Source organism: Oncorhynchus nerka, linkage group LG3 (genome assembly GCF_034236695.1).
Source record: "Oncorhynchus nerka isolate Pitt River linkage group LG3, Oner_Uvic_2.0, whole genome shotgun sequence".
Taxonomy (NCBI): domain Eukaryota; kingdom Metazoa; phylum Chordata; class Actinopteri; order Salmoniformes; family Salmonidae; genus Oncorhynchus; species Oncorhynchus nerka.
The window spans coordinates 59,674,695-59,698,667 of NC_088398.1; the positions used below are offsets into that span (position 1 = coordinate 59,674,695).

Consider the following 23,973-nt stretch of genomic DNA (forward strand, 5'->3'; position numbering starts at 1 on the left):
CTAGTGATGGTTTATGGATGCCATGATGATATGTGTGTTGAGAAGAATTTCCCAGCAGGTTCCCACATATACCTGCAGTAATGAACCTGACGCCCCAGGCCTTGCTTTATGGGCCTGTCACTATCGATCACTACCAAGTCTACACACTGCTCTCTCTCTCTCTCTCTCTCTCTCTGTGTGTGTGTGTGTGTGTGTGTGTGTGTGTGTGTGTGTGTGTGTGTGTGTGTGTGTGTGTGTGGCCGCCCTATGATGATGAATACCTGGCATATCAAGCTGTTCTGGTCATGTCTTCATGTCTGATTCATACAGGCAGCTGTGTCTCTAGCAGCACTGATCCATATGTTACTGACTGGGTTTCAATCCTGGTCACCTGCATGCCACAAGACACTGTTTGTCACACCCATCACACACAACAGACACATGACACATAGTTCCCCCTGGACAGCTTCTTTATTTCTATCTCCAGCATTATTTACACAATTCAAAAAGAAATATGTGCTAAAGGATTAAAATCACACAATTCTCAAACACACGACAACAAAGACAGATTCATTAAATATAAGAGTGGAGTACTCTGTGTACCACCGTATCATCATTACACTTACCATAAAACTCTTTTGGAGAGGAAAGTTATTCTCCAAAAGAAGTATTGTCAAGACAATGATATTCAGAGGAGTTAGTTGGCTAAAGCACACACAGATCATGAGACCAGGCTAATCAGAAATTGCTTCTCCAAGAGTCTCACAGTCTTTTACTGTGAACTGGAACATTCTTACTGTGTGTTCAGTGGTGAGCTCCTCCCAGGCTGACTCCTGCCCAGGGTTATACTGCATACAGTCGTATACCCTTTTCATACTACTACGCCAAACCAAGCTGTACTGGGCTTGCCCAGTTACACATCTCCCATAGTTGCTGGACCCATGTTGGAAAGAATAATGTGAAAAGAAAATATGCTGGCCAGCACTGTACTGTTTGGGTGAACCCTGTGGCGTTAAGCAGGCACTGGGTTCTCCAACTCTGGTCCTGGAAGGCTGCTGGGTGGGCAGTTGGAGACCCGTGCCTGAGTCTAGAGCTGTGTCTGAAATGGTTCCCTAATTCCTTTATAGCAGGGCTTCAAAAGTATTCCACTATAGAGAGAGTAGGGAGCCATTTCAGACTGGCCTTAGTAGTGAGATAGAATCGTAAAAAGGCTTCCCAGGTGAAACATCTAATGTAAGGCACTTACAGAGCAGTACAGCATTATATTGTAACACATACTATTTGAACATTTCAATAGAGCTAAATGTTCTCATACGTTGTTGTATTTTAGACAAGGTCCCCAAGCCCCTCAAATACCCAGCAAACACACAACAGGGGTGATATCTTCGGTCCTCGTACCAGCTCTCACATAGCTTCCTCTAACCAGCTTTCACATAGCTTCCTCTAACCAGCTCTCACATAGCTTCCTCTAACCAGCTCTCACATAGCTTCCTCTAACCAGCTCTCACATAGCTTCCTCTAACCAGCTCTCACAGAACAACACTACTAGCCTGGTGTTCCAGTCTTTTGGTGCTTTTGCCAACTCCTCTCAGAGGTCCTTCATTGTCACACAAAACATGTATGGCTTGACAATGATAGAGAAGTTGGCTACATTAATTATGGGAGAAGGCTAGAAGAGTTGACTACAGCACATACAGTATGAAACCAGACTAGAAGAATAGTAGCCAGAGGTGGCAGGTAGCCTAGCGGTTAGGAGCATTGGGCCACTAACTGATTGGTCTCTGGTTCAAATCCCTGACTAGGTGAGCTGACTAGGTGAAAAGTCTCTCAATGTGTCTTTGAGCAAGGCACATAACCCTAATTGCTCCTGTAAATTACCCTAGGTAAGAGCATCTGATAACTGACTAAAATGTAAGAGTTGGCTACAGTATGAAACCAGGCTAGAAGAGTTGGCTACAGTATGAAACCAGGCTAGAAGAGTTGGCTACAGTATGAAACCAGGTTAGAAGAGTTGGCTACAGTATGAAACCAGGCTAGAAGAGTTGGCTACAGTATGAAACCAGGCTAGAAGAGTTGGCTACAGCACACACAGTAAGGGCTTGATTCAATCTGTAGCACTGAAGATCAGCATTATATCATGGATCTTCAGCAATACGGATTAAATCAAACCCTCAATCATTGTAAAGAACCAAACAACGGTAACATTTCAAATAATGGAGGGTCCATTTTATCCTAAATAATCTGGGAACTGTAGCCTGGTTGCTGTTCAGCCAATTACATGCCACTCCTTGTATTCATTGTCTTTCGCCAATCTTCAAATATGAACATTCTATCATTATGAGCTTGAGAAGATCAGAGGATTTGATCCTGATTCGATAACCGTCACAATTATCCTCCAATCACAATGTAATTGTAAATCCGGTTTGCATTTTGAACTTTAGGAACGTCGATAACCCAGTCTCTTTGGCAAATGACAGGAGTGGCAAGGAGTGGAATGTTAGCTAAAATGACAGGAACCCAGGTGAACTTCCCAGTACTTGTATACAGAGAAATAGGCCTACATTGTCTCGGTGCTGTTAAGTGGATGGAAAATATCACCCCTTTTTTAACAGATTACAAATGTGATCTTTAGAAGACACTGAGATACTACTGATTGGTCTCACTCTAACGTGGTGCTGAAAGTTAATAACCTCCAAACCACTATCTCACAGTTTTACAACTATAATCAGTTTAAGGCCTAAAGATTGGTATGGATCTGTGTATGAGTGTGTGCGTGTGTGTTATGGTAAACTGCTGTTTCTGGTTCTTCTCCATTGGAATCTCAGATGATCTAGGAGGATTTAGTCAGCAAGTTGCTGAGAACTGCAACCAGAAAAGGACACGCTGGGTTAACAACGGACAATCACAACACCGGCAGACAGGTGGTTGATGTGTTTGACTTATTAAGATACTACGTACCCTGGGGATTCGACTGGGTCTCAGCCTCCTCCTTACGGGCACTCTCTACATCCCCTGATGGAGAGACAGGGAATTCATTACTATTTCTCTCAATGTAGCTGTGTCATTAGGTAGTGTATCTTGGTGAGAAAAAATGTTTTCCCATTTCAAGAGGTTAAATTTAAAAAAGAAGATAGTAAGTGCCTATAAAGTGACAATTAAAATAACAGGGTTGACAATTTCATCTTAAATCAGCCATAATCCCTTTTTATGACAGGGGGAAAGGAAGCTGGTTGTGTGCAACAGGGAGAGGCAATTGAATTCAAGCTCACCAACATTTTTAGGGCCCGATTTGATCAGATCTGCTTTAGCCGAAATTCTCATAGCTGATATTTTGACGGTGTTGGAGGTGGAACTGCGTGAGCACTGTCAAATCCACAAGCGGATCCCGGCATTATACCTAAAGCAGACACTGCTATTGGCTGCACGAAGTCGCATTAAGAGAAATCCCATGCAGCCTTGTTTACAAGTTTGAACACTGGAAGGCCGAAAGAAATCCTAATTACATTTACATTTAAGTCATTTAGCAGACGCTCTTATCTTATTTTGTTTAATGATTTTGAATTTATTTCTATATAGCCTACACTTTCTCGTTCTGAACTTCTAATGCCATTGGGTGCGTGTGTCTTCGAGACTATGATCACAAAAGTAGCTGCTCACCAATTTGACAGCTCCAATGCAGTTCCACCACCAACAAAACATCAACTATGTGGTTATCGTTATGTTGGCTATCGCTTTTACACTCTGATTCTTAGTGAGTCCAGGTCTGAATTGTTAAAACATTTCTAGCCTGTCTATCTATGGGTAACAGAGTTGAAGTGTTATGCTCGACCCGTTCAGTTTTCTACCACATGGCCAAAAAGAGTAGAACCAGCTCACCTGCTTTTACACTAGGATTTGACTATTAGATGTAAAAAACACATAATAATTATGAATAGTTTCACCATATTAAAAAGAGAGTTCAGTTCATGTAACAGGGTAGACCTTAAAATGAGGGATAGAATAATCTGACTATTAAATTAATCACTAATCACATGACATAAATAATCATCTTCAGAAATGACTCTGTCAAAGCAAAAAAATGACTAGGGCTTTACAATACTGGTGAAAACATTGAGAAATGTTTGGATTCAGTGGATTAAAATCTTTCTAGAAGTCACAGAGGGATATGTTAAAATTATGAATTTTGGCACTTAAGCAAGTCTTTATTTATATAGAAAATCAGATTTATTGAATTTTCCATGTGGTCTATATCAAAGGGCACTTCATTGAATAAATATTGCTGCACAATTTTACTTAAAATATCAAAGGTACTCTTTCCGTGGAACAGGCCAGCTACAGCAGCAGACAGTATGTAGTTGATGGTATATCTCACCTCCACTGTTCTTGAAACAGAGCTTCTTCTTGTGATAGGTGAAGTATCCGGTGGCAGCTCCAACGATCGCCACGCCGATAGCACACAGAATGCCCACCACCGAGCCAGAGCTAGACCCTATAGAGACAAAAGTGGTTATAACACTTCTTATAATGCAGCTTGTTGAAAGGTTCTGTTAGGTGGTTATATACAGTATTTTCACAGTAGATATGCAATACTGTATTTCGCAACAAAGATGCAGCGTGATGCTGTTGCATCCATAACCATATGTATATACACTGTTGGGCTCTGCTTGTGTCCAGAGCAGTGGCGTTCCCTATGACATGTGCTGAGTGTGTGTGACGAGTGTGTGTGAGGTGTGTGTCTGTAACACCAGCTACAGCAGAGATTATTCTGAAACATATATCCAATAATTACAATACGTTACCTTCCACACAACTGTCAGCAGATACAGCTATTAACTCACTATGTCAACAGCTGTTAACTCTGTCACCACGTCAATCTGACTTCTTCTACATAAGACAATGTAACACGACAGTTTACTATCACAACCGAGTCACTACATACAAGAAATAACAACCATAGTACAAATGAATAGAACCCCCCCCCCCCCCCCCCTCACACTTCACTTGCTAAGTATCACTTTTCCACTTTCCCCAATACATTAGTGCAATAAACAAGGGATTCTTTGAGAGTAAGCTGTGAGGAAGTTTATTTTCTTTTGAATCTCCCAATGCACCTGCAAATCAACCTGTAGATGACTGAATGAATACCACTGTCAAGTAAATACCAACCAACCACACAGTAGAGATACCACACGTTTCCCAGAGGGTTCTACATAGACCCCAGAAGAGTTCTAACTGGAACCAAAAAGGGTTATCTTATGATGACAGCCGAAGGACCCTGTTGGAACCCTTTTTGTACACACGTAAAAACATGTTTATTTATCCAATGTATTTATTTATAAGAGTAATTTATGAATTTTCATATTATGTTTGATGTGCAGGGACAGCAACAAAAACTGCACTGTAGTGTACTTTCAGGTTTAATGTGTTGTGTGTAGACCTACATGGCTTGTATCTGTGTATGGATGAACATAGCTTAATCATTAAGTGGGAAAACTGCCTCTCTTTTCTATTGGACTTTTAATACTAGGGTTCATATAGAGCCTGGAGCTGTATCAGTCACCACCCTGTAATACAGACAGAGAGAGAGAGAAAGAGAGCACTAGACCAAACCAATGGTCTGAGGCCAAACCACACGACTAACAACATTGGACACTTTATGGAACACAAAGCCTTCATTATCTCATCCTGGAATAAAGAAATATATATAGAAATACAGACATTGTATAGAAATACAGACATTGTCATCCTACAATAAATATGGTATAGAGGAGATGGATCCACTGGTTGCCCTCTAGGTTAAAAGAGCTGGTAGTCCCAGCCACCAAACTACCAGGTGTAAAACAGGGAAGGGACTCAGGGGGTATGTTAATTTGGTATGGAGCAGAACTAACTCACTCTATTAAATGAATCAAAACAGGAACATTTTACAAATTCAAAAGGAAATGATCTCAACAGAGAAAAATGTCTTCCTGTGTGCTACCTATATCCCCCAACTAGAATCCTCATACTTTAATGAAGACAGCTTCTCCATCCTGGAGGGGGAAGTCAATAATTTCCAGGCCCAGGGACATGTACTAGTCTGTGGTGACCTAAATGCCAGAACTGGACAAGAACCGGACAAGAACCTGACACCCCCAACACACAAGGGACAAACACCTACCTGGAGGTGACAGCATTCCCTCACCCATATGCCCCCCTAGGCACAACTACGACAACATAACCAACAACAAAGGGTCCCAACTCTTGCAGCTCTGTCGGACGCTGGGTATGTACATAGTCAATGGTAGGCTTCGAGGGGACTCCTACAGTAGGTACACCTATAACTCATCTCTTAACAGTAGTACAGTCATGGCCAAAAGTTTTCAGAATGACACAAATATTAATTGTCACAAAGTTTGCTGCCTCAGTTTGTATGATGGCAATTTGCATATACTCCAGAATGTTATGAAGAGTGATCAGATGAATTGCAAATAATGAAAATGAACTGAATCCCCAAAAACATTTCCACTGCATTTCAGCCCTGCCACAAAAGGACCAGCTGACATCATGTCAGTGATTATCTTGTTAACACAGGTGTGAGTGTTGACGAGGACAGGGCTGGAGATCACTCTGTCATGCTGATTGAGTTTGAATAACAGACTGGAAGCTTCAAAAGGAGGATGGTGCTTGGAATCATTGTTCTTCCTCTGTCAAACATGGTTACCTGCAAGGAAACACATGTTGTCATCATTGCTTTGCACAAAAAGGGCTTCACAGGCAAGGATATTGCCGGCAGTAAGATTGCATCTAAATCAACCATTTATTGGATCATCAAGAACTTCAAGGAGAGCGGTTCAATTGTTGTGAAGAAGGCTTCAGGGCGCCCAAGAAAGTCCAGCAAGCGCCAGGACCGTCTCCTAAAGTTGATTCAGCTGGAGTGGGGTAAAGTCATTTTCTCTGATGAATCCTTTTCTGATTGTTTGGGGCATCCGGAAAAAAGCTTGTCCGGAGAAGACAAGGTGAGTGCTACCATCAGTCCTGTGTCATGCCAACAGTAAAGCATCCTGAGACCAGTCATGTGTGGGGTTGCTTCTCAGCCAAGGGAGTGGGCTCACTCACAATTTTGCCTAAGAACACAGCCATGAATAAAGAATGGTACCAACACATCCTCCGAGAGCAACTTCTCCCAACCATTCAGGAACAGCATGACATAAGGCAAAAGTGATAACTATGTGGCTCAGGAACAAAACATCAATATTTTGGGTCCATGGCCAGGAAACTCCCCAGACCTTAATCCCATTGAGAATTTGTGGTCAATCCTCGATAGGCGGGTGGACAAACAAAAACCCACAAATTCGGACAAACTCCAAGCATTGATTATGCAGGAATGGGCTGCCATCAGTCAGGATGTGGCCCAGAAGATTATTGACAGCATGCCAGGGTAAATGCAGAGGTCTTGAAAAAGAAGGGTCAACACTGCAAATATTGACTCTTTGCATCAACTTCATGTAATTGTCAATAAAAGCCTTTGACACTTATGAAATGCTTGTATTATACTTCAGTATTACATAGTAACATCTGGCAAAAATATCTAAAGACACTGAAGCAGCACATTTTGTGAAAATGTATATTTGTGTCATTCTCAAAACTTTTGGCCACGACTGTACTGCAGACTACTTTATCACTAACCTCAACCCAGAGTCTCTCAGAGCATTCACAGTCAGCCCACTGACACTCCTGTCAGATCACAGCAAAATCACAGACTTGAACAGAGCAATACTCAATCATGAGGCATCAAAGCCAAAGGAACGGAATAATATTAAGAAATGCTATAAAGGGAAGGAAAGCAGTGTGGAAACCTACCAAAAAACAATTAGGCAACAACAAATTCAATCCCTTTTAGACAACTTCCTGGATAAAACATTTCACTGTAATAGTGAAAGTGTAAACTTCATCTAAACAGTATATTTGACCTCTCAGCTTCCCTATCAAATAAAAACATGTCAAGTAAGAAAATGAACAACAATGACAAATGGTTTGATAAAGAATGCAGAAACCTAAGAAAGAAATTGAGAAACCTATCCAACCAAAAACATAGAGACCCAGAAAACCTGAGTCTACTCCTTCGCTACGGTGAATCACTAAAACAATTTTATTTTAACTTTATTTAACTAGGCAAGTCAGTTAAGAACAAATTCTTATTTTCAATGACAGCCTAGGAACAGTGGGTTAACTGTCTGTTCAGGGGCAAAATGACAGATTTGTACCTTGTCAGCTCGGGGGTTTGAACTTGCAACCTTCCCGTTACTAGTCCAACGCTCTAACCACTAGGCTACCATAACTCCCCTACCATGCCGCCCCATATAAACACAGACTGTCATGTTCTGACCTTAGTTCCTTTGTTATGTCTTTGTTTTAGTATGGTCAGGGCGTGAGTTGGGTGGGTTTGTCTATGTTCTGTTTTCTATGTTGTGTTCTTGCGTTTGGTCTGGTATGGTTCTCAATCCGAGGCAGGTGTCGTTAGTTGTCTCTGATTGAGAATCATACTTAGGTAGCCTTTTCCCACTTGTGTTTTGTGGGTGTTTATTTTCTGTGTCTGTGTGTTCAACACGGAACTGTTTCGGTTGGTTATTTCACGTGTCGCTTATTGTTTTGTTTCAGTGTTCGCTTGTTTTAATAAGCTTGTTGAACTTGACAAAATATAAACCCTCCAACCGAAAAATACATGTGGTATTGATGGTATCCTAAATGAAATGATAAAATATACAGGCCACAAATTCCAATTGTCTATACTTAAACTATGTAACATCATCCTCAGCTCTGGCATCTTCCCCAATACTTGGAATCAAGAACTGATGACCCCAATCCACAAAAGTGGAGACAAATTTGACCCCAATAACTACCTAGGCATCAACAGCAACCTTGGGAAAATCCTCAGCATTATCATTAACAGCAGACTCAGACATTTCCTCTGTGAAAACAATGTACTGAGCAAATGCCAAATTGGCTTTTTACCAAACTAACGTACAACAGACCATGTATTCGCCCTGCACACCCTAATTGACAAAGAAACAAAACAAAGCAAAGACAAAGTCTTCTCATGCTTTGTTGATTTCAAAAAAGCTTTTGACTCAATTGGGCATGAGGGTCTGCTATACAAATTGATGGAAAGTGGTGTTGGGGGAAAAACATACGACATTAGACAGGGATGCAGCTTAAGCTCCAGCCTCTTCAACATATATATCAACTAATTGGCGAGGGCACTAGAACAGTGCAGCACCCGGCCTCACGCTGTTAGAATCAAATGTCAAATGTTTACTGTTTGCTGATGATCGGGTGCTTCTGTCACTAACCAAGGAGGGCCTACAGCAGCACCTAGATCTTTTGCACAGATTCTGTCAGACCTGGGCCCTGTCAGACCTGGGCCCAGCAAAATGGTCCTGGGGCTCTGTTCACAAACACAAACAGACCCACAAACCCAATTTTGATCAACTCCCATATCTATTGGGTAAAATACAACAGTGTGCCATCACAGCAGCAAGATGTGTGACCTGTTGCCACAAAAAAGGGCAACCAGTGAAGAACAAACACCATTGTAAATAGAACCTATATTTATGTTTATTTATTTTCCCTTTTGTATTTGAACTATTTGCTCATAATATAACATTTGAAATGTCTTTATTATTTTGGAACTTTTGTGAGTGTAATGTTGACTGTAAAAAAAAGAAGTGTTATTTCACTTTTGTTTATTATCTATTTCACTTGCTTTGTAAACATGTTTCCCATTCCAATAAAGCCCTTAAATTGAATTAAATTTGAGAGAGAGGGGGAGGGAGATATAAAGAGAGAGAGAGAGAGAGAGATACATCATGGGACAAAACACCCACAGAAAATCCACAGAAAGAATGTTGCTAAAACATCCGAAATGTACAAAGAGATTCCACAAACCATGAGTGCAGAGCAGAACTTGGAAGGTTCATGCAAGTACAGAGCATTTATAGTCAACAGTCTTTGCCCAAAGAGGGGCACGTTAACAAAACTGGCCCAAATACACAAGATCGACATGAACACAAATCATCTGTCCCCAAGGGCAAAACTTAAACAGCTGGAAGTGAATAATAACAATGCATACATCGACTATTGGCAAAGTGAGGTTGAAGTTCAGAGAAAGACTTCACTTAAGCAGAATACTTAACACGTGTAAAAGACCCCAAACAAAGAAAAACATAAACCAAATACAGAATTAGTGATGATAGCCTGGCAATTGAAACAGGATGCCATCCAAAAACATGGCTAGCCAGAGAATACTGACTACAGTATGTCATAACTGTGGGTCAGGAGAGATAGAAGAACACTTTCTAATCTTCTGTCCCAAATATAGATTACCTAGAGAGTCCTTTTCCCCCAAATTCATAATGAAAATGTCAAAAAATTGGACAGAACAATCAAACAACAATCAAACACTTTCTTTACTTTTGGTGCAAAGGTATGTGGTGATAGAGTTGGCAGCACGATATGTCACAGCTTGCCACAAGTTAGGGGAGGAAATATCAAATGTACTATCTTCTCCATATATTATAATTATAGTGTATAGACTATATAAATACCAACAATATTTTTCATTTTTCTCTTATATATATATATATTTTTTAAATATTATTATTACTTTAATGTTGTTGTTTTTTCATTACATTAATTTGATTCTGAACGTTGACCATTATTACACTTTTCTAATAGATATTTATTTGTTTTATTTATAACAGTATATATGTATTTCTATAATGCGTGACATCAAAAAAATAAATGGTTTGATATACATTTAAATATGATTTTCTTGCAGATTCACATTTGTATTTACAGGAACAAGAGTCTAGATATGCACAATGAGACAGATCGTTGCGACATGGGGCTGTGCATTATCATGCTGAAACATGATGTGATGGCGGCAGATGAATGGCACGACAACGGGCCTCGGGATCTCCTCACGATAGCTCTGTGCATTCAAATTGCCATCGATAAAATGCCATTTTGTTTGTTGTCTGTAGCTTATGCTTGCCCATACCATAACCCCACCTCCACCATGGGGCACACTGTTCACAACGTTGACATCAGCAAACTCCTTGCCCATACACATGGTCTGCGGTTGTGAGGCCGGTTGGATGTACTGCCAAATTCTCTAAAACGACGTTGGAGGCGGCTTATGGTAGAAATTAACTTTCAGTTCTCTGGCAACAGCTCTGGTGGACATTCCTGCAGTCAGCATGCCAATTGCATTGTGTTGTGCTACAAAACTGCATATTTTTGAGTGGCCTTTTATTATCCCCAGCAATAGGTGCACCTGTGTAATGATCATGCTGTTTAATCAGCTTCTTGATGTGCCACACCTGTCAGGTGGGTGGATTATCTCAGCAAAGGAGAAATGCTCACGAACAGGAATGTAAACAAATTAGTGCACAAATTTGAGAGAAATAAGCGTTTTGTGTGCATGGAAAATGTCTAGGATCTTTAATTTCAGCTCGTGAAACATGGGACCAAAACCTTACATGTGGCATTTATATTTTTGTTTGGTATAAATATATTTTTTGTATTTAAGCTATTTTGTTTTTAACCTAACCTATAGCCTGACCCATTAACTTATGTATTACTGCCCCCAGTTGCAAGAAGTGGCATAACCCCCAAAAACTATACAACACGAATGGCTCCTAGACTCCCACACTTGTGGAAAAAAGGTTCCAAAACGATTCTTTGTCTATCCCCATAGGAGAACCTCTTTTGGTGCCAGGTAGAACCCTTTTGGGTTCCATGTTGAACCCTCTGAGGGTTCTACATGGAAGGGCTCTCCTATGGGGACCGTAAAGAACCCTTTTAGGCTCTAGATATAATCTTTTTCCTAAAAGTGCAAGCATGTTTCTGTCTCTAACACGAACACTAAAACCAAAACTAAATAATATAAAAAAACAAATTTAAATCATGTATAAAACTAAAACTAAATAAAAACTAGCAATCAGATCTGAAAAATAACTGAAACTAAACAGAATTTGAAATAATGTTTAAAAAACGGATAGAAAACCCCCCACAAAATTATAATAACCTTGGCTATCACACACGCACACACACACACACACACACACACACACACACACACACACACACATGCACGCAGACACACACATTCACACATACACAATGGAAATGAAATGTGGGGGAGAGAACTCTCTGAGACAAGAGGGACTGTTAAGACACTGAGCCCCGCATATCACAGTATGGAAAACAAACTATTCTACAGTATCGAAACTAGAAACTATTCTACAGTATGGAAACAAGAAACTATTCTACAGTATGGAAACTAGAAACTAGTCTACAGTATGGAAACTAGAAACTATTCTACAGTATGGAAACTAGAAACTAGTCTACAGTATGGCAACTAGAAACTAGTCTACAGTATGGAAACTAGAAACTAGTCTACAGTATGGAAACTAGAAACTAGTCTACAGTATGGAAACTAGAAACTATTCTACAGTATGGAAACTAGAAACTAGTCTACAGTATGGAAACGAGAAACTATTCTACAGTATGGAAACTAGAAACTATAATACAGTATGGAAACTAGAAACTATTCTACAGTATGGAAACTAGAAACTATTATACAGTATGGAAACTAGAAACTAGTCTACAGTATGGAAACTAGAAACTAGTCTACAGTATGGAAACTAGAAACTATTCCACAGTATGGAAACTAGAAACTATTCTACAGTATGGAAACTAGAAACTATTCCACAGTATGGAAACTAGAAACTATTCCACAGTATGGAAACTAGAAACTATTCCACAGTATGGAAACTAGAAACTACTCTACAGTATGGAAACTATAAACTATTCCACAGTATGGAAACTAGAAACTATTCCACAGTATGGAAACTAGAAACTACTCTACAGTATGGAAACTAGAAACTATTCCACAGTATGGAAACTAGAAACTATTCCACAGTATGGAAACCAAACTATTCTACAGTATGGAAACTAGAATCTATTCCACTGTATGGAAACTAGAAACTATTCCACAGTATGGAAACTAGAAACTATTCCACAGTATGGAAACTAGAAACTATTCCACAGTATGGAAACTAGAAACTATTCCACAGTATGGAAACTAGAAACTATTCCACAGTATGGAAACCAAACTATTCTACAGTATGGAAACTAGAATATATTCCACTGTATGGAAACTAGAAACTATTCCACAGTATGAAAACCAAACTATTCCACAGTATGGAAACTAGAAACTATTCCACAGTATGGAAACTAGAAACTACTCTACAGTATGGAAACTAGAAACTATTCCACAGTATGGAAACTAGAAACTATTCCACAGTATGGAAACTAGAAACTATTCCACAGTATGGAAACTAGAAACTATTCTACAGTATGGAAACTAGAAACTATTCTACAGTATGGAAACTAGAAACTATTCTACAGTATGGAAACTAGAAACTATTCTACAGTATGGAAACTAGAAACTAGTCTACAGTATGGAAACTAGAAACTAGTCTACAGTATGGAAACTAGAAACTATTCCACTGTATGGAAACTAGAAACTAGTCTACAGTATGGAAACTAGAAACTATTCCACTGTATGGAAACTAGAAACTATTCCACAGTATGTAAACTAGAAACTATTCCACAGTAAGGAAACTAGAAACTATTCCACAGTATGGAAACTAGAAACTACTCTACAGTATGGAAACTAGAAACTATTCCACAGTATGGAAACTAGAAACTATTCCACAGTATGGAAACTAGAAACTATTCCACAGTATGGAAACCAAACTATTCCACAGTATGGAAACTAGAAACTATTCCACAGTATGTAAACTAGAAACTATTCCACAGTATGTAAACTAGAAACTATTCCACAGTAAGGAAACTAGAAACTATTCCACAGTAAGGAAACTAGAAACTATTCCACAGTATGGAAACTAGAAACTATTCTACAGTATGGAAACTAGAAACTATTCTACAGTATGGAAACTAGAAACTATTCTACAGTATGGAAACTAGAAACTATTCTACAGTATGGAAACTAGAAACTAGTCTACAGTATGGAAACTATAAACTATTCTACAGTATGGAAACTAGAAACTAGTCTACAGTATGGAAACTAGAAACTAGTCTACAGTATGGAAACTAGAAACTATTCCACTGTATGGAAAGTAGAAACTATTCCACAGTATGAAAACCAAACTATTCCACAGTATGGAAACCAAACTATTCCACAGTATGGAAACTAGAAACTATTCCACAGTATGTAAACTAGAAACTATTCCACAGTATGTAAACTAGAAACTATTCCACAGTAAGGAAACTAGAAACTATTCCACAGTATGGAAACTAGAAACTACTCTACAGTATGGAAACTAGAAACTATTCCACAGTATGGAAACTAGAAACTATTCCACAGTATGGAAACTAGAAACTACTCTACAGTATGGAAACTAGAAACTATTCTACAGTATGGAAACTAGACACTAGTCTACAGTATGGAAACTAGAAACTAGTCTACAGTATGGAAACTAGAAACTATTCCACTGTATGGAAACTAGAAACTATTCCACAGTATGAAAACCAAACTATTCCACAGTATGGAAACCAAACTATTCCACAGTATGGAAACTAGAAACTATTCCACAGTATGTAAACTAGAAACTATTCCACAGTATGTAAACTAGAAACTATTCCACAGTAAGGAAACTAGAAACTATTCCACAGTATGGAAACTAGAAACTACTCTACAGTATGGAAACTAGAAACTATTCCACAGTATGGAAACTAGAAACTATTCCACAGTATGGAAACTAGAAACTATTCCATAGTATGGAAACTAGAAACTATTCTACAGTATGGAAACTAGAAACTATTCTACAGTATGGAAACTAGAAACTATTCTACAGTATGGAAACTAGAAACTATTCTACAGTATGGAAACTAGAAACTAGTCTACAGTATGGAAACTAGAAACTATTCTACAGTATGGAAACTAGAAACTAGTCTACAGTATGGAAACTAGAAACTATTCTACAGTATGGAAACTAGAAACTAGTCTACAGTATGGAAACTAGAAACTATTCTACAGTATGGAAACTAGAAACTATAATACAGTATGGAAACTAGAAACTATTCTACAGTATGGAAACTAGAAACTATGTATGGAAACTAGAAACTATTCTACAGTATGGAAACTAGAAACTATTCTACAGTATGGAAACTAGAAACTATGTATGGAAACTAGAAACTATTATACAGTATGGAAACTAGAAACTAGTCTACAGTATGGAAACTAGAAACTATTCTACAGTATGGAAACTAGAAACTATTCCACAGTATGGAAACTAGAAACTATTCCACAGTATGGAAACTAGAAACTATTCCACAGTATGGAAACTAGAAACTATTCCACAGTATGGAAACTAGAAACTATTCCACAGTATGGAAACTAGAAACTACTCTACAGTATGGAAACTAGAAACTATTCCACAGTATGGAAACTAGAAACTATTCCACAGTATGGAAACTAGAAACTACTCTACAGTATGGAAACTAGAAACTATTCCACAGTATGGAAACTAGAAACTATTCCACAGTATGGAAACTAGAAACTATTCTACAGTATGGAAACTAGAAACTATTCTACAGAAACTATGGAAACTAGAAAACTAGAATATATTCCACTGTATGGAAACTAGAAACTATTCCACAGTATGGAAACTAGAAACTATTCCACAGTATGGAAACTAGAAACTATTCCACAGTATGGAAACTAGAAACTATTCCACAGTATGGAAACTAGAAACTATTCCACAGTATGGAGAAACTAGTCTACAGTAACCAAACTATTCTACAGTATGGAAACTAGAATATATTCCACTGTATGGAAACTAGAAACTATTCCACAGTATGAAAACCAAACTATTCCACAGTATGGAAACCAAACTATTCCACAGTATGGAAACTAGAAACTATTCCACAGTATGTAAACTAGAAACTATTCCACAGTATGGAAACTAGAAACTACTCTACAGTATGGAAACTAGAAACTATTCCACAGTATGGAAACTAGAAACTATTCCACAGTATGGAAACTAGAAACTATTCCACAGTATGGAAACTAGAAACTATTCTACAGTATGGAAACTAGAAACTATTCTACAGTATGGAAACTAGAAACTATTCTACAGTATGGAAACTAGAAACTATTCTACAGTATGGAAACTAGAAACTAGTCTACAGTATGGAAACTAGAAACTAGTCTACAGTATGGAAACTAGAAACTATTCCACTGTATGGAAACTAGAAACTAGTCTACAGTATGGAAACTAGAAACTATTCCACTGTATGGAAACTAGAAACTATTCCACAGTATGTAAACTAGAAACTATTCCACAGTAAGGAAACTAGAAACTATTCCACAGTATGGAAACTAGAAACTACTCTACAGTATGGAAACTAGAAACTATTCCACAGTATGGAAACTAGAAACTATTCCACAGTATGGAAACTAGAAATTATTCCACAGTATGGAAACCAAACTATTCCACAGTATGGAAACTAGAAACTATTCCACAGTATGTAAACTAGAAACTATTCCACAGTAAGGAAACTAGAAACTATTCCACAGTATGGAAACTAGAAACTATTCCACAGTATGGAAACTAGAAACTATTCTACAGTATGGAAACTAGAAACTATTCTACAGTATGGAAACTAGAAACTATTCTACAGTATGGAAACTAGAAACTATTCTACAGTATGGAAACTAGAAACTAGTCTACAGTATGGAAACTATAAACTATTCTACAGTATGGAAACTAGAAACTAGTCTACAGTATGGAAACTAGAAACTAGTCTACAGTATGGAAACTAGAAACTATTCCACTGTATGGAAACTAGAAACTATTCCACAGTATGAAAACCAAACTATTCCACAGTATGGAAAACAAACTATTCCACAGTATGGAAACTAGAAACTATTCCACAGTATGTAAACTAGAAACTATTCCACAGTATGTAAACTAGAAACTATTCCACAGTAAGGAAACTAGAAACTATTCCACAGTATGGAAACTAGAAACTACTCTACAGTATGGAAACTAGAAACTATTCCACAGTATGGAAACTAGAAACTATTCCACAGTATGGAAACTAGAAACTACTCTACAGTATGGAAACTAGAAACTATTCTACAGTATGGAAACTAGACACTAGTCTACAGTATGGAAACTAGAAACTAGTCTACAGTATGGAAACTAGAAACTATTCCACTGTTTGGAAACTAGAAACTATTCCACAGTATGAAAACCAAACTATTCCACAGTATGGAAACCAAACTATTCCACAGTATGGAAACTAGAAACTATTCCACAGTATGTAAACTAGAAACTATTCCACAGTATGTAAACTAGAAACTATTCCACAGTAAGGAAACTAGAAACTATTCCACAGTATGGAAACTAGAAACTACTCTACAGTATGGAAACTAGAAACTATTCCACAGTATGGAAACTAGAAACTATTCCACAGTATGGAAACTAGAAACTATTCCATAGTATGGAAACTAGAAACTATTCTACAGTATGGAAACTAGAAACTATTCTACAGTATGGAAACTAGAAACTATTCTACAGTATGGAAACTAGAAACTATTCTACAGTATGGAAACTAGAAACTAGTCTACAGTATGGAAACTAGAAACTATTCTACAGTATGGAAACTAGGAACTAGTCTACAGTATGGAAACTAGAAACTAGTCTACAGTATGGAAACTAGAAACTAGTCTACAGTATGGAAACTAGAAACTATTCTACAGTATGGAAACTAGAAACTAGTCTACAGTATGGAAACGAGAAACTATTCTACAGTATGGAAACTAGAAACTATAATAAGGTATGGAAACTAGAAACTATTCTACAGTATGGAAACTAGAAACTATTCTACAGTATGGAAACTAGAAACTATTCTACAGTATGGAAACTAGAAACTATTATACAGTATGGAAACTAGAAACTAGTCTACAGTATGGAAACTAGAAACTATTCTACAGTATGGAAACTAGAAACTATTCCACAGTATGGAAACTAGAAACTATTCTACAGTATGGAAACTAGAAACTATTCCACAGTATGGAAACTAGAAACTATTCCACAGTATGGAAACTAGAAACTATTCCACAGTATGGAAACTAGAAACTACTCTACAGTATGGAAACTAGAAACTATTCCACAGTATGGAAACTAGAAACTATTCCACAGTATGGAAACTAGAAACTACTCTACAGTATGGAAAGTAGAAACTATTCCACAGTATGGAAACTAGAAACTATTCCACAGTATGGAAACCAAACTATTCTACAGTATGGAAACTAGAATCTATTCCACTGTATGGAAACTAGAAACTATTCCACAGTATGGAAACTAGAAACTATTCCACAGTATGGAAACTAGAAACTATTCCACAGTCTGGAAACTAGAAACTATTCCACAGTATGGAAACTAGAAACTATTCCACAGTATGGAAACCAAACTATTCTACAGTATGGAAACTAGAATCTATTCCACTGTATGGAAACTAGAAACTATTCCACAGTATGAAAACCAAACTATTCCACAGTATGGAAACCAAACTATTCCACAGTATGGAAACTAGAAACTATTCCACAGTATGTAAACTAGAAACTATTCCACAGTATGTAAACCTGAAACTATTCCACAGTAAGGAAACTAGAAACTATTCCACAGTATGGAAACTAGAAACTACTCTACAGTATGGAAACTAGAAACTATTCCACAGTATGGAAACTAGAAACTATTCCACAGTATGGAAACTAGAAACTATTCCACAGTATGGAAACTAGAAACTATTCTACAGTATGGAAACTAGAAACTATTCTACAGTATGGAAACTAGAAACTATTCTACAGTATGGAAACTAGAAACTAGTCTACAGTATGGAAACTAGAAACTAGTCTACAGTATGGAAACTAGAAACTATTCCACTGTATGGAAACTAGAAACTAGTCTACAGTATGGAAACTAGAAACTATTCCACTGTATGGAAACTAGAAACTATTCCACAGTATGTAAACTAGAAACTATTCCACAGTAAGGAAACTAGAAACTATTCCACAGTATGGAAACTAGAAACTATACCACAGTATGGAAACCAAACTATTCTACAGTATGGAAACTAGAATCTATTCCACTGTATGGAAACTAGAAACTATTCCACAGTATGGAAACTAGAAACTATTCCACAGTATGGAAACTAGAAACTATTCCACAGTATGGAAACTAGAAACTATTCTACAGTATGGAAACTAGAATCTATTCCACTGTATGGAAACTAGAAACTATTCCACAGTATGAAAACCAAACTATTCCACAGTATGGAAACTAGAATCTATTCCACTGTATGGAAACTAGAAACTATTCCACAGTATGAAAACCAAACTATTCCACAGTATGGAAACCAAACTATTCCACAGTATGGAAACTAGAAACTATTCCACAGTATGTAAACTAGAAACTATTCCACAGTATGTAAACTAGAAACTATTCCACAGTAAGGAAACTAGAAACTATTCCACAGTATGGAAACTAGAAACTACTCTACAGTATGGAAACTAGAAACTATTCCACAGTATGGAAACTAGAAACTATTCCACAGTATGGAAACTAGAAACTATTCCACAGTATGGAAACTAGAAACTATTCTACAGTATAGAAACTAGAAACTATTCTACAGTATGGAAGCTAGAAACTATTCTACAGTATGGAAACTAGAAACTAGTCTACAGTATGGAAACTAGAAACTATTCCACTGTATGGAAACTAGAAACTATTCCACAGTATGTAAACTAGAAACTATTCCACAGTATGTAAACTAGAAACTATTCCACAGTAAGGAAACTAGAAACTATTCCACAGTATGGAAACTAGAAACTACTCTACAGTATGGAAACTAGAAACTATTCCACAGTATGGAAACTAGAAACTATTCCACAGTATGGAAACTAGAAACTATTCCACAGTATGGAAACTAGAAACTATTCTACAGTATGGAAACTAGAAACTATTCTACAGTATGGAAGCTAGAAACTATTCTACAGTATGGAAACTAGAAACTAGTCTACAGTATGGAAACTAGAAACTATTCTACAGTATGGAAACTAGAAACTAGTCTACAGTATGGAAACTAGAAACTAGTCTACAGTATGGAAACTAGAAACTATTCCACTGTATGGAAACTAGAAACTATTCCACAGTATGGAAACCAAACTATTCCACAGTATGGAAACTAGAAACTATTCCACAGTATGTAAACTAGAAACTATTCCACAGTATGTAAACTAGAAACTATTCCACAGTAAGGAAACTAGAAACTATTCCACAGTATGGAAACTAGAAACTACTCTACAGTATGGAAACTAGAAACTATTCCACAGTATGGAAACTAGAAACTATTCCACAGTATGGAAACTAGAAACTATTCCACAGTATGGAAACTAGAAACTATTCTACAGTATGGAAACTAGAAACTATTCTACAGTATGGAAACTAGAAACTATTCTACAGTATGGAAACTAGAATCTATTCCACTGTATGGAAACTAGAAACTATTCCACAGTATGAAAACCAAACTATTCCACAGTATGGAAACCAAACTATTCCACAGTATGGAAACTAGAAACTATTCCACAGTATGTAAACTAGAAACTATTCCACAGTATGTAAACTACAAACTATTCCACAGTAAGGAAACTAGAAACTATTCCACAGTATGGAAACTAGAAACTACTCTACAGTATGGAAACTAGAAACTATTCCACAGTATGGAAACTAGAAACTATTCCACAGTATGGAAACTAGAAACTATTCCACAGTATGGAAACTAGAAACTATTCTACAGTATGGAAACTAGAAACTATTCTACAGTATGGAAACTAGAAACTATTCTACAGTATGGAAACTAGAAACTATTCTACAGTATGGAAACTAGAAACTAGTCTACAGTATGGAAACTAGAAACTATTCTACAGTATGGAAACTAGAAACTAGTCTACAGTATGGAAACTAGAAACTAGTCTACAGTATGGAAACTAGAAACTATTCCACTGTATGGAAACTAGAAACTATTCCACAGTATGAAAACCAAACTATTCCACAGTATGGAAACCAAACTATTCCACAGTATGGAAACTAGAAACTATTCCACAGTATGTAAACTAGAAACTATTCCACAGTATGTAAACTAGAAACTATTCCACAGTAAGGAAACTAGAAACTATTCCACAGTATGGAAACTAGAAACTACTCTACAGTATGGAAACTAGAAACTATTCCACAGTATGGAAACTAGAAACTATTCCACAGTATGGAAACTAGAAACTATTCCACAGTATGGAAACAAGAAACTATTCTACAGTATGGAAACTAGAAACTATTCTACAGTATGGAAACTAGAAACTATTCTACAGTATGGAAACTAGAAACTATTCTACAGTATGGAAACTAGAAACTATTCTACAGTATGGAAACTAGAAACTAGTCTACAGTATGGAAACTAGAACTAGTCTACAGTATGGAAACTAGAATCTATTCCACTGTATGGAAACTAGAAACTATTCCACAGTATGGAAACTAGAAACTATTCCACAGTATGGAAACTAGAAACTATTCCACAGTATGGAAACTAGAAACTATTCCACAGTATGGAAACTAGAAACTATTCCACAGTATGGAAACCAAACTATTCTACAGTATGGAAACTAGAATCTATTCCACTGTATGGAAACTAGAAACTATTCCACAGTATGAAAACCAAACTATTCCACAGTATGGAAACCAAACTATTCCACAGTATGGAAACTAGAAACTATTCCACAGTATGTAAACTAGAAACTATTCAACAGTATGTAAACTAGAAACTATTCCACAGTATGGAAACTAGAAACTATTCCACAGTATGGAAACTAGAAACTACTCTACAGTATGGAAACTAGAAACTATTCCACAGTATGGAAACTAGAAACTATTCCACAGTATGGAAACTAGAAACTATTCCACAGTATGGAAACTAGAAACTATTCTACAGTATGGAAACTAGAAACTATTCTACAGTATGGAAACTAGAAACTATTCTACAGTATGGAAACTAGAAACTAGTCTACAGTATGGAAACTAGAAACTATTCTACAGTATGGAAACTAGAAACTAGTCTACAGTATGGAAACTAGGAACTAGTCTACAGTATGGAAACTAGAATCTATTCCACTGTATGGAAACTAGAAACTATTCCACAGTATGGAAACTAGAAACTATTCCACAGTATGGAAACTAGAAACTATTCCACAGTATGGAAACTAGAAACTATTCCACAGTATGGAAACTAGAAACTATTCCACAGTATGGAAACCAAACTATTCTACAGTATGGAAACTAGAATCTATTCCACTGTATGGAAACTAGAAACTATTCCACAGTATGGAAACCAAACTATTCCACAGTATGGAAACTAGAAACTATTCCACAGTATGTAAACTAGAAACTATTCCACAGTATGTAAACTAGAAACTATTCCACAGTAAGGAAACTAGAAACTATTCCACAGTATGTAAACTAGAAACTATTCCACAGTAAGGAAACTAGAAACTATTCCACAGTATGGAAACTAGAAACTACTCTACAGTATGGAAACTAGAAACTATTCCACAGTATGGAAACTAGAAACTATTCCACAGTATGGAAACTAGAAACTATTCCACAGTATGGAAACTAGAAACTATTCCACAGTATGAAAACCAAACTATTCCACAGTATGGAAACCAAACTATTCCACAGTATGGAAACTAGAAACTATTCCACAGTATGTAAACTAGAAACTATTCCACAGTATGTAAACTAGAAACTATTCCACAGTAAGGAAACTAGAAACTATTCCACAGTATGGAAACTAGAAACTATTCTACAGTATGGAAACTAGAAACTATTCTACAGTATGGAAACTAGAAACTATTCTACAGTATGGAAACTAGAAACTATTCTACAGTATGGAAACTAGAAACTAGTCTACAGTATGGAAACTAGAAACTATTCTACAGTATGGAAACTAGAAACTATTCCACAGTATGGAAACCAAACTATTCTACAGTATGGAAACTAGAATCTATTCCACTGTATGGAAACTAGAAACTATTCCACAGTATGAAAACCAAACTATTCCACAGTATGGAAACCAAACTATTCCACAGTATGGAAACTAGAAACTATTCCACAGTATGTAAACTAGAAACTATTCAACAGTATGTAAACTAGAAACTATTCCACAGTAAGGAAACTAGAAACTATTCCACAGTATGGAAACTAGAAACTACTCTACAGTATGGAAACTAGAAACTATTCCACAGTATGGAAACTAGAAACTATTCCACAGTATGGAAACTAGAAACTATTCCACAGTATGGACACTAGAAACTATTCTACAGTATGGAAACTAGAAACTATTCTACAGTATGGAAACTAGAAACTATTCTACAGTATGGAAACTAGAAACTAGTCTACAGTATGGAAACTAGAAACTATTCTACAGTATGGAAACTAGAAACTAGTCTACAGTATGGAAACTAGGAACTAGTCTACAGTATGGAAACTAGAATCTATTCCACTGTATGGAAACTAGAAACTATTCCACAGTATGGAAACTAGAAACTATTCCACAGTATGGAAACTAGAAACTATTCCACAGTATGGAAACTAGAAACTATTCCACAGTATGGAAACTAGAAACTATTCCACAGTATGGAAACCAAACTATTCTACAGTATGGAAACTAGAATCTATTCCACTGTATGGAAACTAGAAACTATTCCACAGTATGAAAACCAAACTATTCCACAGTATGGAAACCAAACTATTCCACAGTATGGAAACTAGAAACTATTCCACAGTATGTAAACTAGAAACTATT

General features: G+C 37.0%; 1 protein-coding gene across 2 annotated transcripts in view; it reads right to left on the reverse strand.

Moving 5' to 3' along the window:
• Window positions 1-431: 431 nt before the first annotated feature.
• LOC115126326 (fibrous sheath CABYR-binding protein-like) overlaps window positions 432-23,973 on the reverse strand; it is a 42,442-nt gene continuing 18,900 nt past the window's right edge. For both annotated transcript variants that reach the window (XM_065013966.1, XM_065013960.1), the window contains exons 8-10: window positions 4,352-4,468; window positions 2,938-2,991; window positions 432-2,841 (exon numbers count right to left, since the gene is read on the reverse strand). In XM_065013966.1, coding sequence (XP_064870038.1) covers window positions 2,810-2,841; window positions 2,938-2,991; window positions 4,352-4,468 — 203 coding nt within the window. In that variant the 3' untranslated portion in view covers window positions 432-2,809. The remainder of the gene's footprint in view (window positions 2,842-2,937; window positions 2,992-4,351; window positions 4,469-23,973) is intronic.